Below are 17,457 nucleotides of genomic sequence, written 5' to 3'. Positions count from 1 at the left end.
GCTGTTTTCATTAAGCATGCTCTACTTTTTCCGTCTCTGCCGGGATATAGCTCTTCAATTCGTCCAATTCGCCAAAGGTGTCGAGGGCACTTGTCTTCATGTATCAAGACCAGGTCATTGATTTGTAGATACATCGAGGGTTTGGTGTCAGAAGACATATGGGCAGATCTTAGTTCGAGCAAATATTCGTTGCGCCAGCGTTGCCAGAATTTATTGAGCAATGATTCTCGATACAGCCATCTTTTTGTCATGTCGCTCCGGTTTGAAATTTCCTTCAGTTGAATCTTCGGTGGAAGGGAGTTGAGGCGTCTTCCAATTAATAGATGAGCGGGCGTCAATGGAGATGGCTCGGATGGGTCGCTGTTGAAATACGTTAATGGTCTAGAGTTTATAGTACCTTCGATTTCGACCAATAAGGTTTCCAATTCTTCATATTTGACTAAGGCGCGACCTTAGGTTTTCTTTAAACATGTCTTGACCGTTCTCACTAGGCGTTCGAAAAATCCTCCCCACCATGGTGCTCGTTCGACGTTGAATTTCCATTTGATGTTAGAGGTGATGAAGAATTCTTTGAGTTCGGTTTTAGATATCTTCTTCCAGAGGTCCTGTATTTCTCCATTGGCTCTCTTGAACGTCTTGGCATTGTCGGATAGAATTACTTCGCATATGCCCCGTCTTCCGATGAATCGTTTCAGCGATAGTATAAACGTTTCCGTGCTGAGGTTGGTTGCAAGTTCTAAGTGAACTGCTCGACTCGTTGCGCATGTGAATAGTACGACGTACGTTTTCTCCGTTCTTGTTTCGGTGTTGGCTTTTACGAAAATCGGACCCGCAAAGTCGATGCCCGTTGCTTGGAATGGGATTGTGTTGGAAATACGATCTGGTGGCAAGGGTGCGGTTTCTTGAGTGATGGCTTTCGCTTGTAGCTTTCGGCATATCCAGCACTTTGACAGGAGTTGTTTAACGACTTGACGCCCTTTTGGGATCCAAAAACGATCTCGAAGATGTGTTAGAGTACTGGTGAGGCCCAAGTGGAACATCCTTTCATGGCTGTTGATAATTTGTAGTTTGGCAAAGTGAGTATTCCCAGGGAGAATTGTAGGATGAGAAATGTCGAAGTCGAATTGAGATTGTTGTAGTCGCCCTCCTCCTCGTAGAATGAGTTGGTCGTCTAGGAAAGATCGAAGGTTCTTGATCTTGGAGTCATGTTTTATTTCTTGATTGCTTGCTAGGCACTTGATTTCGTCGGAAAAGACTTCAAGTTGAACAAGTTTCATCCAATAAGTAGTAGCTGCGTCCAAGTCGGTGATCTCCAGTTCTTTACTATGTCGTCTATTAGTTTTGTGTCTGAGATTGTGGTAATATCGCAGGACCCAGGCAGTGACGCGTAGAAGTCGGTTAAGGGAGCTAAAGCGTGTAGCAACTATGACGGGCTCTTGGATTCGAATGTGGCAGGTCGCTTGTGTAATTTGGACTATCTTCCTTTGTCGTCGCAATTCTGGATCTTGTAATTCTTCAGTTGGCTGCGTTGGTTGAATCTTCTTCGGCCAAAGATCGTTTGGTTTTGAGAGGAATTTGGGTCCATGCCACCAGTTTTCACTGTTGTGTAAAGCTTCTATTTTCATGCCTCGGCTGAGAATGTCGGCTGGATTATCGGGACCGGGTACGTGGGACCATTGACTGGGTTCTGAATTCATCCGGATTTCCACGATGCGATTCGAGACGAATGGCTTCCAGTTGGTGGCAGCGTCTCTTATCCAATGGTAGACAATCATGCTGTCCGTCCAGAAATGTTGAGTTGGTTGATCGTTCTCGAAACAGGTAGCGACGGATTTCATAAGCCGTGATCCTATTACGGCGGCTAATAACTCTAATCTTGGGATCGTTGCTTTCTTGAGTGGAGCAACACGGGTCTTTGCAGCTACGATGTTAACTTCAAATACATTATTGGGAAATGCCGTTCTCAGGTAAACCACAGCACCGTAAGCCCTTTCGCTTGCGTCCGTGAAGCAATGAAGTTCATGGAAAATTCGTTGTTTCTTCGGTAGCGTGTGGTAACATCTGGGAATCATTATTGCGTTGATTTTTGGAAGATCTTGACACCATTCGTTCCATTTCTTCAATAGATCTTGCGGGAGGGTATCATCCCAAGTGCTTCCTCGTTCCCACATCTCTTGGAAAAGGCATTTGATAAGAATGACGTACGGCGATAGAAAACCAATTGGATCGAAGATACGAGAAGCGGTTTTGAGAACGAATCTCTTGGTGTCCCGTTTGAGAGTCAGCATTTCTAGAAGCGGACTTGCGTCGAATTGAAAGATATCTTCCTCTGATTTCCATATTACGCCAAGAACTTTTAGAAGCGTTGTTGTTGTTTCGACTGCGTCGTTTTTAGTTTGGAGATGATTGGTTTCCGAGGGAAATACTTTGCTCCAATGACCTTGCAATTCCAATGAGTTGGTCTTCCATTTTCTAAGAGGCATTTGAGCTGTCGCTAGGATTCTTTCTGCGTCCGTTGTGAGTTCCAGAGCTTCGTTGACGTCGTCCGCTCCCGCTACCAAGTCGTCCACGTATAAGCATTTCATTAACATTTCACAAGCTTTCGGGCATCTTTCCTTGAATTGTAGAAGATGCTTCTTTATGGTGCTGGCGAGAAGATATGGACTGGCATTTACGCCAAAAAGAACCCTGGACATGCGTAGAGGAATGACTTTGAGACGTTCAGGATCATTTATGTTTCCGTCGATCCAAAGGAATCTTGCAACGTCCTTGTCTTGTTCATTGAGACTGATTTGTAGGTATGCCTTCTCGATGTCAGCCATGAAACCGATTGAAAATCTTCGAAAGCGAATGAGAATTCCCAAAAGGCTTGGATTAAGATTAGGTCCGGTGTACAGGCAATCGTTTAGGGAAGGGTAATTCTTGGCCCTTGAAGATGCGTCGAAGACGATTCGTAACTTCGTTGAAACTCGATCATTCTTTACAATTCCTCGGTGTGGCATGTAATAAACTTCTCCGTTAGTGGCATGACCAGGAACTCTCTCTACGATCTTTCGTTGCAAATAGTCGTTGATGACATCGGAATATTGGGCGAAGTAAGTAGGATTTTTCTGGAATTGTTTAATCAGGTTACGGAATCGGCAAGCTGCGACGTTGTAGTCGTCACCCAGTTCTTTGCGGGAGGTCTTCCATGGCAAGTGTACTTGATATCGACCGTTTTCGTCTTGTGTTATAGAGTCTTCGTAATGTTGGAGTGTTTCCTTTTCCGTATCATCTTGCTGTACTTGATCGATGATTCCCAATGCCTCCACTTCCCAAAACGTTTTTAGTTGCTGGGTGAGCTGAATTTCTTCGACCGTCTCTTGCTGTCTGGGCGTTATGATCGAGGATTGAGAGATTCCCAGGTTCATGGAAGAGATTGTCGTAGGGCCGTGAATGGTCCAACCCAGCATCGTGTGTACCGCCGTAAGCGAATGTGAGAGCCGTTTGACATCGCCGTTAACCATTCTCCAGTAGAAGTCCGCGCCGACAAGAACCATTATTTCTTTCGAGCAGTCGGGTTGGATTAAGAATTGATCGGCTAAGCGAAGACCTCGGGATTTCATTTGGACCATTATCTCGTGACCAGGTACTTCTATTAAGGCACTGCTGATTTTCGGTGTCTCTAGGGCTTCGATGCAGATTGATTCCGTGCCGTCTGGATTGCTCAAAGTTAAGCGGACCCGATTTCTGCTCTGTGGGATGACGTGTTCGCTTTCGAATGAGTGAATAGAAACGGTTTCGACTCCAATTACTGGTAGATTTAGAAGTCTTGAAATGGACTCTTTTACGAATGTTCGCTGACTCCCTCCATCCAGTAGACAACGTACAACTTGTCTTTTCGAGTTAAATTCGGCGATGGCATAGGCTGTTTGTAGAAGAACGGTCGTTTTGTCAGATTCGCTTAGTTCAGAGGCGACTGCTTTCACGTTGATGTTTGCTGAGCTTGCTGATGACTCTTCGGTTCGAGGATATGTTATTGGACAGACGGTTTCGTGATGCCGGGCTTGACAAAAATGACATTTTGTCTTAGATTTGTATCTTCTCGATAAGTGTCCTTTCTTGGCGCAAACGAAGCATCGTCCAGTCTTCTTGAATTTTTCCTTTCTTTCTTCGAAATTTAGTTCCTTGCATTCTTCGATTCCATGATCTTCGGATTGGCAGAAGGTGCATTTAGTTTCTTCGTTTGAGACTGCTTTGACTTGAGTGCTGAGAGCGGATGTAGACGCATGAACCTTTGAAGATTTCCAATGATTTTTGTAATCTCGTTTCTCCCAGGGATCTGTTTTGTTCGTATCGAGGTTAGTATACGTCGTATTATGATCTCGGGTGGTTAATTGGAAGGTTCTTTCTCTGCTTTCAAGTTCCTTCTGTAGAAATTCCAAAAGTCGATTAACACTCCATTCGGCGTCCGCCTCGAAACTGCGACTGAACTGTAAGACGATTTCTTCGGGGATTCTTTGCATTAGAATAGGACATAACAGTGCTCCATACGTCTTAGATTCAATTCCCAACGAGGCTAAGCTTCTTATTTGTAGTTCGCAAGCGTCATGTAGTCTTCGGAGGCCAGTGAGGTCCCTCGCTTGTCGTACTGGTTGAAGATTTAGCAACTTGTTCATGTGGGCGTTTATAATCAGGTCTGTTCTTCCGAAGCGATTCTTCAGGATTTTCACGGCTTCGCCGTAGTTGTTGCCGGAAAGAGATAAACCTGCGATGGCATTGAATGCGACTCCACTTAGATAAGTTTTGAGGTAAGTGAATTTTTCGGTGTCTTCTAAATCGGTGTCATGTATTGCTGCTTTGAATTGCGACCAGAAATCTTGCCATCGGCTTGCGTCTCCATCGTAATTTTCGATGGTTATTGTCGGAAGTTTGACGTTCATTCTAACGGTACGGTTTGCTTCTTGTCTGGCTTCTGGAATTGGAGATCGCGTTCTGCGGGCTCCGTCGTTATTTTCTCGTACGCTTCGAAGTCGTTGATCAGTCCTAGTCATAGTTGCCGTGATTCTTTCCGAATAGTCCATGTTTCTGCGGACTTCTTCTTCGTATGCAACTTCGTCTACTATCTCGGCTTCTATAGATTCATCAAGTTCCTTCATTAGTTTCTCCTTAACTTTCAGTTGTTCCAAGAGTTGTTCAATCTCTCTGATATCGTCGTCGGCGTAATCTTCAACGGTGATCAGGTCGTCCAAGCTTTGCAGAAGTTTCGTAGTGGCTGTTCTAACTATCTTGCGTTTCTTCTTGCATTTTTCTAACTCGTTCATCGTTCACTGATTGTTCTGTAATTCCTTTGTACCGGGTTTCGGCACCAATGTTAAATGTCGTATTTCAAGTAGGCTTTCGGGGTGAAGGGGAATTTAAGCGAACTGGGGATTTGGACAATTTATCTCAATGTGGCTAAAGGAATTATCTATTTTATGAAGACAACCAGGATTTATTAATTTAAACTTTATTTAAAATGCATATAGTTATAACACCGCGTCTTGGGATTGATTAAACAACAAACTAACTCAAGAAATATCTAGGCTAGAACTGAAGATTAAATTGATTCTGAGTTAGTTTTTATATACAAATGATAGTAATTTAAAAAACATCATCCGGCTGGTCTATTTTTTAACGATAACGTTTAAGTTTAAAATCTAATCTAATTTTTGCCAACATTAAATATTATTTTTAGATACAGTTCTAATCTATTTTTTAACAGCCTTGTCATACTGAGATAAATATGGCTAATATTCATTTCATTTGGCAATATCATATCTCTTTCCTTTGAGATATTAACAAATGAAGTTTTTGAGCGGTGCAGGACTGTATTCGAGGTTTAGTATATGAATAGACCATTCCATTGTTTACTTGAAGAGAAACCAATAGACAGCGTACTCCCCTCAAGCCAAGAAGCAAAGCAACGTCCCGCCGACTCGTTCTGCTTCGTCGAGCGCGTCAAAGGGCCAGGCTTTCCAGCGCTGTTAGTCAGGCGTCGCTAGTATCAACTTGCCTACTTTTTTGTACAGGGTGTTGCACATCCTATAGAGCTTCGAATGTTTTTCACGCCCATCCTTTATCCATTGACCACCTTTCTTTATTGTGATTATTTACATTTTTGGTAACTAAAATTGCCTCAGCGCCGCACTTTACAAAGACTACTCTCCTTATCCTGGAACTAACTGCAAAAATTCAGAGAAAAATGATCCTTCAAGCAAAATAGCTATTAGAAAACTGTAGTCTCTCATTCAAAAAGCAAGACATGACCTTGCAAAGACGCAAGTGCAGGTATTTTACAATTAACGCATCATCGCTCGGTCTACCAATAATTTAAACCATTTTTCCTAACGTAATAATGAATGTAAATCCTTTATTGTTTAGTAATAAACAATGTATATGTTGTGTTTAAAACATGGTGGGAAATATTTTAAAATCTATATAATAACAAAAATTTTCACCTTTTTATTAAAATTTGAACTAACATTATCTATAGCAACGCCAATGATTTACAACTAAACATTTTAAATTTCGAGCCAAAGAGTAAATTTTCTCGCTATTTACGTGTAAGACATCCAGTGGTTATTGCGCATGTCAATGGGCGGGGCTTTATATTTCCCCACTCGGTCTATATCCCACTCTAGCCGCTGGCAGCCCGCTGCGACTGCGAGCAGCTTGTGTCCAGGAGCGCATGTCGAGTTGGCCATTGTATACCCCTGGTGCCAGCTCCGGCCCCCAGCCGCGCCGTGCTCAAAAATTAAAAACTACTGCTAGAGATTAGTTTTTGGCGGCAATTGGTGTAGTTATTTGTGTAGTTATCTTTTGTTCCGGAATCCGTAACAAATTCAGTTAACTTAAATTTTTTTAGCCATACAGCTGGAAAACGGTAAATAAAAGAGGAAGCTATTTCTCCAAAGAGCAAGAAAATCAGAACAGTGTAAGTGATAACTGATAACATTATTTTTAAAGAGTTTAATCAAAAATAAACAAAATACACATGGGTATAAAATTTATTATTGAAATTAAAGGTGAAATCAAGAGATTTTTTATCGATTCTTCTACTCATTATAAGACCTGTCTATTTATAAAATATTCAGGAAATACTTCTAATCTAAAAATAAGTGTCATGAAAAAGGAAATATCGAACCGAGCTGCGCTTCACCGGAAATGACCCCGGTTGATCTGGAAAGCGACTTACCGGATATATCGCCTGAACTTGAAAACGATACTTCAGTGTCCAACTTAGATGCCCTTGAACATTTCGCGTCAATCTATTTGTTTGCTAGTTCGAAAATTGGTAAGTAATTTTATTCTTAAAAAGTGTGAGTACCTAGAGAGAGAATAGCCCGAGTCATACTGCTAACGTGTTTGAAAATAACATTGAGCAATATATCCACTGAAGCTGGTAAAAAGGGTGATTTTGAAAAGTCCGTCAATTATGAGGGATCGTGTTTATTGGGAACAACTGAGTGGAAAGTATCAATGAACATGGGGTGTACAACATTTGGTTACAGATATATGCCCCCCCCCCAAAACATTGACCATTAAAACAAGGAAATATCCAACAACGACTTTAATCCGAGTAACCAGCTTGTTTAGAACTAGCAGACAATTTCAATAACCTTCAATCTAAGTTAGATTCAAAACCTTTAACTAGCTTGTTAATGGCACTTGAAAACGACTGTCGTACCTTTTCAGCACCGCGGTTAGCCTCCATTTTCTGTTTAGTTTGTTCGAGGTTTTTACCTCTCCGAGTGACGTATGTCACGGAGAGGTTCTGTACCGATCGTGTCTGTCTGTGTGTGTCTGTTGTTACACCCGCTTGTAGGTCAAAATAGCGAAATCCAAAATGTCGAAGGCACAATATCGACGGTCAAAATAGCGAAAACAAAAACAGCGAAATGCTATAATAGCGAAAAATCTTTATAGCGATAGCAAAGTTAGCGAATTACAATTACCTCGAAATCTTTAAACGCTAAATACATTTTTAGCGAAATTAGTAACAGCTAAATACCTTTACAGCGAAACCTAATATAAAGTAGTAAAGATTCGAACACTACCAAATTGAATGCACATGCGATGAAGATAGCATCGTTATTATAACATAATCAAAGCATTGGTCGAGTAATCCTCAAACTATAATGCAGCCCGCCATTAAAGGTCTAGACTGTTTCGAGAACCTTTTGAAATCATAGCTTAAAGACTGTCGAAAGCTACTTCAGAGCTAAATCCCACCATAAGAGAAAAAATGGACATAATCCCCTCTCGTTGGCGACAAAATCCCCCTACAATTCCCCCCAGGCCCCACTTCAAATGCCCCCCAGCCCCAGGACAAATTCCCACCAAACTGTGATTGACAGGGAGGGAAATCTCTATTATATACTAAGTATATAAAATAAAGAACATTATTATGCAAAAAGGAGTAATGTTATATCGGAAGTAAATATAAAATGTAATTTTTTGGAAAAGGCATGCTATTTTGGGAAGTCAATGAAGATAAACAACAATATTTTGGAAAAGGCATATTATTTTGGGAAGTCAATGAAGATACACAACAATATTTTGTTCAGTGAATGAAAATATTAAAATAATCAACAATATTTTGGAAAAGGCATAATATTTTGGGAAGTGAATGAAAATAATCAACAATATTTTGAAAAAAGCATATTATTTTGGGAAGTGAATGAAGATAAAGAACAATATTTTGGAAAAGGCATATTATTTTGGAAAGTGAATGAAGATAATCAACAATATTTTGGAAAAGGCATATTATTTTGGGAAGTCAATGAAGATACACAACAATATTTTGGTAAATGCATAATATTTTGGGAAGTGAATGAAAATATTAAAATAATCAACAAAATTTTGGAAAAAGCATATTATTTTGGGTAGTGAATGAAGATAATCAACAATATTTTGGGAAAGGCATATTATTTTGGGAAGTCAATGAAGATACACAACAATATTTTGGAAAAGGCATAATATTTTGGGAAGTGAATGAAAATAATCAACAATATTCGTAAAAAAGCATAATATTTTGGGAAGTGAATGAAAATATTAAAATAATCAACAAAATTTTGGAAAAAGCATATTATTTTGGGTAGTGAATGAAGATAATCAACAATATTTTGGGAAAGGCATATTATTTTGGGAAGTCAATGAAGATACACAACAATATTTTGGAAAAGGCATAATATTTTGGGAAGTGAATGAAAATAATCAACAATATTCGTAAAAAAGCATATTATTTTGGGAAGTGAATGAAGATAAAGAACAATATTTTGGAAAAGGCATATTATTTTTGGAAAGTGAATGAAGATAATCAACAATATTTTGGAAAAGGCATATTATCTTGGGAAGTCAATGAAGATAAACAACAATATTTTGGAAAAGGCATATTATTTTGGGAAGTCAATAAAGATAAACAACAATATTTTGGAAAAGGCATATTATTTTGGGAAGTCATTGGAGATAAACAACAACATTTTGGAAAAGGCATATTATTTTGGGAAATCAATGAAGATAAACAACAATATTTTTGGAAAAGGCATATTATCTTGGAAAGTCAATGAAGATAAACAACAATATTTTGGAAAAGGCATATTATTTTGGGAAGTCAATGAAGATAAACAACAATATTTTGGAAAAGGCATGTTATTTTGGGAAGTCATTGGAGATAAACAACAATATTTTGGAAAAGGCATATTTTTTTGAAATGAAAATAAAATACACTATTTTGGAAAAGGCGTAAAATATTAAAGTTATTTATAAAATATTACTAACCTAACTCTAGCCTAACCTAACCTAACCTAACCTACTCCAATCGAACCTAAACGAACCGAACCTAATCTAACCCAACCCAACCCAACCTAAACTAACCCAACCCAACCCGAATAAAATTAAAATATTGACAAACTGAACGTAAATAATGCATGTCATTGACACCACCAATTAACCAATCCAAAACAAAAATTGTTTCGTATTTGCAAATTTTCACCATATTTACGCTAATAACTGTTACGTACACCTATTTTTGCCCTAGAACTGAATAAAAGTCACAAATTTATTAGCAATAAGTCAAATTTCATTTTAATAATATTTATTTACCTTCGGGGAAACGAACCCACCATCCTTCACTCCGCTGTCCAACGCCTTATCCACTATGCCACCAGATCGCTGACTCTGCTAGTGTTTTAGATAATTTTGATATTGTATTTTTACGACCTTTTTATTAAACACTATCGGGGGATTATGACCGGAGGATTTTGTCTAGAGCGTGGGGGAATTTTGTACTCTTTCCTCGGATAGGGGGAAAAATGACCGGAGGATTTTGTCATGAGAGAGCGGGGATTTTGTACGTTTTCAAAAATGGGGGATTATGACCGGGGTCTTTTGTCTTGGAGGTATTTAGACCGTATACCCTCTTTTTGCATTCCCTGTTACGGGGGATTATGGTCGATGTTTTATCTTTAAGTATGGAGTGCGTATGCGTTGTTAAAATTATTTTAAGGTACCGTAAGAAATTCGCTATTGTTGTTCTCTCCAATATTTCATTTCGTTGATGTTGTTCTCGATATTGTTGCACTTCGCTAACCATGCTATCGCTATTATTGCATTTCGCTCTTGTTGTTTTCGCTATTATTGCATTTCGCTATTGTTTGTTTCGACGAAATAAACACGCTATTTTTGCATTCGACATTTTATTTTCGATATTTTGACCTGATACCGTTACACCCACGTGACCGCGTTCGCAGTTTTCAAATCGGAGCAAACGTGTTCGCCATTTCCGAACTGCTTTCACAGTCACGGAAATGGCTCCTCTACTTGAGTTCTCACACCACCATCTTCTGGTCTTTGTCCATCCCACATGGACACCAATCTGTACATACTGACTTCCAATCACCACCATCTGGTCTTCATCCATTCCACTTGGACACCAGTCTTTACATACTGGCTTCTAATCACCACCATCTGTCTTCATCCATTCCACTTGGACACCAGTCTGTACATACTGGCTTCTAATCACCACCATCTTCTGGTCTTTGTCCATCCCACTTGGACACCAGTCTGTACATACTGGCTTCTAGACACCACCATCTACTGGTCTTCCGTCTATTCCACATAGACACCAATCTGTCTCATTGGCTTCTAACTCCATCGTCATCGTTTGGTTTAAGACATTCGCTAGGGTTACGAGAAACGTCTAGCCTCCCTAAGGTGGGTTGTCCACCAAAGGTTTTCGCAATTGCGGTTGTTCTTGCTTTTAACTGTAGTTCGACACCCTTATATACTACCTATTTGAGTAAGGGGAAGCAACCGGCGTATGCTTCATTTCAAACGCCAATATTAGTCAAGTCCCTCTAGAATGTTTAATTGTTCTTTATCAAAACGATGTAACGCTCAATAAGGCGAACAACTAACGAAGAAAATATTTAATATTAATTATATTTATTTTAATATTTAAGATAATCTTGTTTCTCAACTCAAAATTAATACGGAAAGAGTTAAAAAGCAGTCTATGTTTTTGTATGTGTGTGTCCGTCCATTGTTACACTAGTGCGTCGCGTTAGCAGTTAGCCTTGTGTTGATGTGTTAAGAAATCATACAGAACCTTAATATTCCATTTTTCCATAATATAAAGTGAATATGTGGAAGTATTTTTCGTAATTACGATGCCTTTAGTAGTTTTGTAACTTGAAAGCTCTGTTTCATTTTTATATTCCAAGGACATTTCTTAATATTATTATTTGAAATGGCTGTTTATATATTACTTAAGCTATACAACATCTGTATATAGAATAATCCTAGCTTTAGTTATATCAAGTAGAACGCTAAGGCTTACACTCTGTCGGTTAAATCAAGTATTATCAGAAGTAATATAAGAAACCTCCCTACGGGAGGGAAGTATACAAGAGGCCATAGGCATAACGTTAAAACACGCGAGACATCCTCGAACCGCCAAATACCATATTCAGACACTATTGCTCATGGACAAGGTACGTTAGATCTTAGTCCTTTGATATGGTCGTTGGAAAGATGAAAAAGCGCTTCAAACTAGTGTAGTCTGATTAGCCGTCTGTCGTAAAGAAATAGAAGATTCCTGATTTTGGTAATAAATATTCACATACGGTTATTTCGAAACGAAAATACCTATGAAAATCCTATAATCGAGTTACTGCCTGTTTATTAATGATTGATTATCATCAAAATCTAAAAATGCTGTATGAATTATTTCATTGGAAAAGTTAAAATGACAATGAGTCTGTGAAATTGACTTAACTTAAGCAGCCGACGCAATCGCGAGATCAGAGAATGTATTCCTACGCTCTACGCGCCGCGGCCCTATTTTTTAAACTTTGTTTACGGCTGTATAAGTGCGCGGGGACATTCGCGGTACGAGGATGTACCGGGAAAAATTCGCCTTTGTATACTTTCCTCCCGAAGGGAGGTTTCTTATATTACTTTTTGTATTATCCGTAATAGGCCTAGTGAACTAAAAAGTTAATAATTGAGGCCTAAGGTGTATTGAAGAGACATTAACGGTTCAGAGTGAGCCGAAAGTTAAATACACGCTTAAATAAAAAGGTTTAGATATTATAATCGAAGAAAAGATCATGGTGGCAATTAGACCAGTGAAAGGGCTAATGGTAAACGGGTATTAGCTACGGAGTTTTCATTCTTTTTATGGTGCGCAAGACTTTCAGTGCGTTGGTTTAGCCACAAATCAGTTTTGGTGTTATTTAACGTTAATGCACATAACACGGGTAAACAGCTGAAGCGTAGACAATTAGGCCTTTACAAACGCATAAAGGTTATATCTCTCCAAAATTTATACACTTCATTTCCTGTTCTTTTCCCCATTGACTGATTTCCATGTGTCCAAGATTTGGGGTACGTTCAGTAACGAAAATCTCAAAGAAATCGCTGTTTTCTTGATGTTTGGTTGATGGGCTCGAGACGTCACAGTGACGTAAAAGGTTGTTGAACGAAAAGTGAGATTTTGAAGTTATCGCTGTTTTCGAAAATGGAGTTGGGGAAACGTCTTACTGGCCCTCAAAACATTACGAAGCGCAAATGGCTCTTTTCAATAATTAACGAGCTCGCAAATAATGAAATAGTTTAAAAAAAGTATGTCCATTTGAATAGTTGTAGTTTTGCAAAGAAAACTATTACAATTACTGTTGGAATAGCATTATTGAAATTTAATTTTTAAATCCCGCGCCAACAACAGTCAAGCGCTATGTCACGCCCTCAAAAAAACCATATCGATTAGATGGTTTTTTTGATGAGCAAGCGCTGAGCATCATGACGTCAAAACCGGAAACGCGAAAAAGCGTACAGTAGTGAAAATCTGGCATCGCTTAGTAAGCGCTGTCATCAAAGAGGGTTACTGAACGTACCCCTTATTCGATGTAAAATGTCGTCTGCTTTACTATATATTCGCAATGCTTGGAATACTGCTTCAATAATTTGTAAATTTTTACTTCCAAAAAAGAGAAATAATTCCATATCTAGGTAAATAAATTTGCAGTAGTAGACCTCTTGACTCGGAGAGGTAACATTTTGGCTTTCCCAACTTGTTTTTCTCTAATCGGAATACGTCATTCGTGTCTGTATGACCTATCCCCCACGGTATCCAATGGGACAGGGCGGAGTAATGACGGACATGAAAGAGGTGGGGCTTACTTGTCCACTGACACCGGCGTAAGAGTAGAAGCGTAAGATCTCGCAACTTATACCTTCTTATTGTATATTCCTTTTTGTTTTAACCATAGCAAAGTTATTAATTTGCAAAATGTGAAAGTATCTCAGGGTTTGAAATGATTTTTAAAAAGTCTATCGAATCACGCGTCGCACGGTGATACCATAAGTTCATAAGTCATGTTACATAAGTTTCTCAGTTTATACTGAACGCAGCGCTTGTCATGAAGTGACGTAGGTGAAGAGTCATAGATTCTCGAAAAGCGACGCCTGGACTGGTTTTGGCGCTGTCAAAGGCTTAGTTTAGACTAAATAGACCTTTTCACCGGTAGAGCGAGGGTGAAAAGGGGGGTAAAATTCTCGAGAGATGAGCATGCGCTGAAAGAATGTTTGGGGGCAGTGCCGTATTTTTAACCATTGCTTTTGCCTTATTCGTTACGCATTCGAGTTTATTTTTGTGAAACATTGTTGTATTACCGGTTGTAAAAGTATTAATTGAACTTCTGAAGATAAATTTTATCGAATTCAATTGATAGACGATTAGACGTAAAATTGGGGTAGATAATGAAATTCTACGCACTAATTTGGGCGCCAAGGCTTACGAGCGTGTTATACGGAGCACTTTCGCCGAGGCTTAGTGAGTTTAGCTAACTAGTATCAATGTGCCGTTTCCATTAAAACTTAAACACTATATTTCTTAACATGGTTTTAATTGTACTTTCTCAGTTTTAAATACTAGGCATTTTATTTTGATATTAAATTACAAAAAGTTCTCCCACACGTCCATCTTAGTTTAGTTTACATGTTAACTCCATAGAAGAGGAAAACTCATGCCCCAAACATTGCTACTGCTCATGCGCGACCATAAGTGTGAAAAGGCTAATAGGATGATGGAACTCTTGCAAAACCACGTGTAGTCAATTGATGTGTCATTCTCGAACTAGCTCTCATTATGTCTCTAACATTACGAAGCATAGGATTTGTCATACTTATGGAACACATCTTATAAACTTATGGTGATACCAATGAACCAAAAATTATTAAGTAAGGTCTGCATGGTGAGCAACTGAACACCAAAACTGGTCAGGGTTATCTTGCAATAGCCGACGATTTTCCATCTGAAAATATCGTCCGAAGAGTATTTTTATACCGTTCATCATCTTTTATGCATAATCAGATGGAAAAACAACCTTATCAAAAGTATATGGATAAAAACAAAAAGTACACTTCGTTGAAACTTGTTTGCGCCGCAATATGAGAAGCCCTCCTTTATCCAAAAATAGTGTCGACCCCCCTCTACGTATGATTATCTTCCCAACCGTAGCACGCGGAACAAGGCTCATAGAGAAACAGGTGCTAACTCTAGTACCAAATATAAAATGATCTTTTACCTTGTTTAAATAATCACAGTAGTTTTTTGGCACCTTCTACAAAAAACTTTCAATTGTTGTTTAATGAAAGGATTTAGTTGGAGCTATCATTTTCGTGATAATTAAACTTCTTCAAGTTTACTGAAATGAAGTGAATCCGCTACATTCGTAACATTTTAGATTTTGAAAACAAACCGAACTTTATATCATCTGAGAAATTTGTGTCAAGGAGATACAGGGGACACAAATTAAAAGAGGGTTCAGCTTTTTGTGCTGACTTCGATTTAAACTTATATTGATGGGTTAATTTTCTTTCTGTAGAAAAGTCCAAGAATGAACTTACAACTCGATGCGAATATTCTAAGAATGATCAAGAACTTCAAATGCGAAAGAGGAACGTTGAAGAGATCTTCAAATGTGATGAGTTCGACTATTCCAGCAACAAGAAAAGCCTTTTGATCAAACATCAACTTATTCACAGTCCGGAAAAACCATTCAAATGTGATCAGTGTGAATATAAATGTACGCAGAAGAGTGCTTTGATCACACATCAACGCATTCACACTGGAGAAAAACCCTTCAAATGTAATCAGTGTGATTATGCCAGCACGATGAAGAATAATTTGGTCACACATCAACGCATTCACAGTAGTGAAAAACCCTTCAAATGTGATCAGTGTGATTATGCCAGCAAGATGAAGAGTAATTTGATCACACATCAACGCATTCACAGTAGTGAAAAACCCTTCAAATGTGATCAGTGTGATTATGCCAGCACTCAGAAGAATAATTTGGTCACACATCAACGCATTCACACTGGGGAAAAACCATTCAAATGTGACCAGTGTGATTATGCCTGCACGCAGAAGAACCATTTGATCACACATCAACGCATTCACAGTAGTGAAAACCCCTTCAAATGTGATCAGTGTGGTTATGTCGGCACGCAAAAAAGCCATTTGGTCACACATCAACGCATTCACACTGGGGAAAAACCATTCAAATGTGACCAGTGTGATCATCCCTGCACGCAGAAGAACCATTTCATCGCACATCAACTCAATCACAGTGGAGATAAGCCATTCAAATGTGTTCAGTCTGGATATGCTAGCACTTACAAAATTAGTTTAATCAGACACCAACGCATTCACAGTGGAGAAAAACCATTCAAATGTGATCAGTGACAACATTAGCGCGTCGATGTGCTTAATGATCACACATAAACGAATTCACGGTGTTGAAAAACTTGATCATTGTGATTTTAGGCGAGCTGCGAGAGTAATTTTATCAGACCCGTCAACGCGTTCACAGTAGAGAAAAACCCTTCTAATGTGATGAGTGAGACTTTACCAGGCAAACCCTTCGCGCGTGATCGCAATAAATATTCAAAACCATTGACCATAACTAAATATTCAAAAGAATTCTAAATGAAAACTATTAAGAAACAGTAGTGGTGGATGCCAATGTATAATCTTCATTATAAGTTAATACTACTAAATTTTTAACAATTTAAATTTTTTACTTAATACTCTGATTTTATTATAAGTGAATTTTAATTGTTTTAGTTTGTAACTTCGACCCATTTCATTTATTGAAACAAAGTTAGTTGTACAAGCATTTAATATTCGAACGAATATTAAAGTTCATAAAATCTATTTAAAGAATATCAATTTTCAGGTGGTAATTCAATTGAAGTAAGTACCTAACCTGGTCATATTGTGAAAAATATAGTCTTTTTATTTGGAAACTCATACTCATCTATCTCTTTCCTTTGAAATATTAACAAATGAAACGTTTTTGAGCGGCGCAGAACTGTATTAGAGATTTGGTATATGAATAGACCAACACACAGGTGAGCCGAGAGTGTAAGCCAAGCTTCTGGGCGGCAAAGTTTGAGGGAATACGTGCCGACTGCCCCGTGTCGGCCGGAAGTGACTTGACCCCTACACCCCTTCCGTCACCTCCAAAGAAAACCTCATTTCCTTCCCCTGCTTACGCACATTCCGAAACCTCATTAATCGCATCCTTTTCAAGGACGTAAGAGCCCAATTTGCATTGAAAAAAAAAAAGAAAAACAGAGGTGGGACCGTGGGAGGTCTCCTTTTCAGCATACTTCCCTCCCGCCTACTAGCGTTGCCTCTAACGCGAACAGCTTGGTTCGTCGAGCGCGTGATCGAGTGGGCTATAGCCCAGTACTTTTTAATTTATCACTCAAGGGCAAGGCTTTCCAGTGCTGTTAGTCAGGCGTCACTAGTATCAACTTGCCTACTTTTTTGTACAGGGAGTTGCACATCCTATAGAGCTTCGAATGTTTTTCACGCCCATCCTTTATCCATTGACCTCCTTTCTTTATTGCGATTATTTACAT

The 17,457-nt window shown here is 38.9% G+C and overlaps 2 protein-coding genes across 2 annotated transcripts; one reads left to right on the top strand and one right to left on the bottom strand.

Moving 5' to 3' along the window:
* Positions 1-210: 210 nt before the first annotated feature.
* Positions 211-5,303, bottom strand: LOC149620923 (uncharacterized). Its single transcript, XM_089854639.1, has 2 exons — positions 489-5,303; positions 211-360 (listed from the first exon to the last, which is right to left on the bottom strand). The coding sequence occupies exons 1-2, from the start codon at positions 5,301-5,303 to the stop codon at positions 211-213; spliced, it is 4,965 nt and encodes a 1,654-aa protein (XP_089710765.1).
* A 980-nt stretch (positions 5,304-6,283) lies between these two features.
* On the top strand, positions 6,284-16,273 carry LOC149620922 (uncharacterized). Its single transcript, XM_089854638.1, has 6 exons — positions 6,284-6,309; positions 6,515-6,584; positions 6,663-6,764; positions 6,887-6,955; positions 7,141-7,315; positions 15,411-16,273. The coding sequence occupies exons 1-6, from the start codon at positions 6,284-6,286 to the stop codon at positions 16,271-16,273; spliced, it is 1,305 nt and encodes a 434-aa protein (XP_089710764.1).
* Positions 16,274-17,457: the final 1,184 nt, after the last annotated feature.

This window comes from Phalangium opilio, unplaced genomic scaffold (assembly GCF_054372755.1).
Source record: "Phalangium opilio isolate 3A_F unplaced genomic scaffold, DU_Popi_V2 ptg000209l_1, whole genome shotgun sequence".
NCBI lineage: Eukaryota > Metazoa > Arthropoda > Arachnida > Opiliones > Phalangiidae > Phalangium > Phalangium opilio.
The sequence above is the reverse complement of the archived record's forward strand: the minus strand, read 5'-3'. Positions and strand labels throughout refer to the sequence as shown.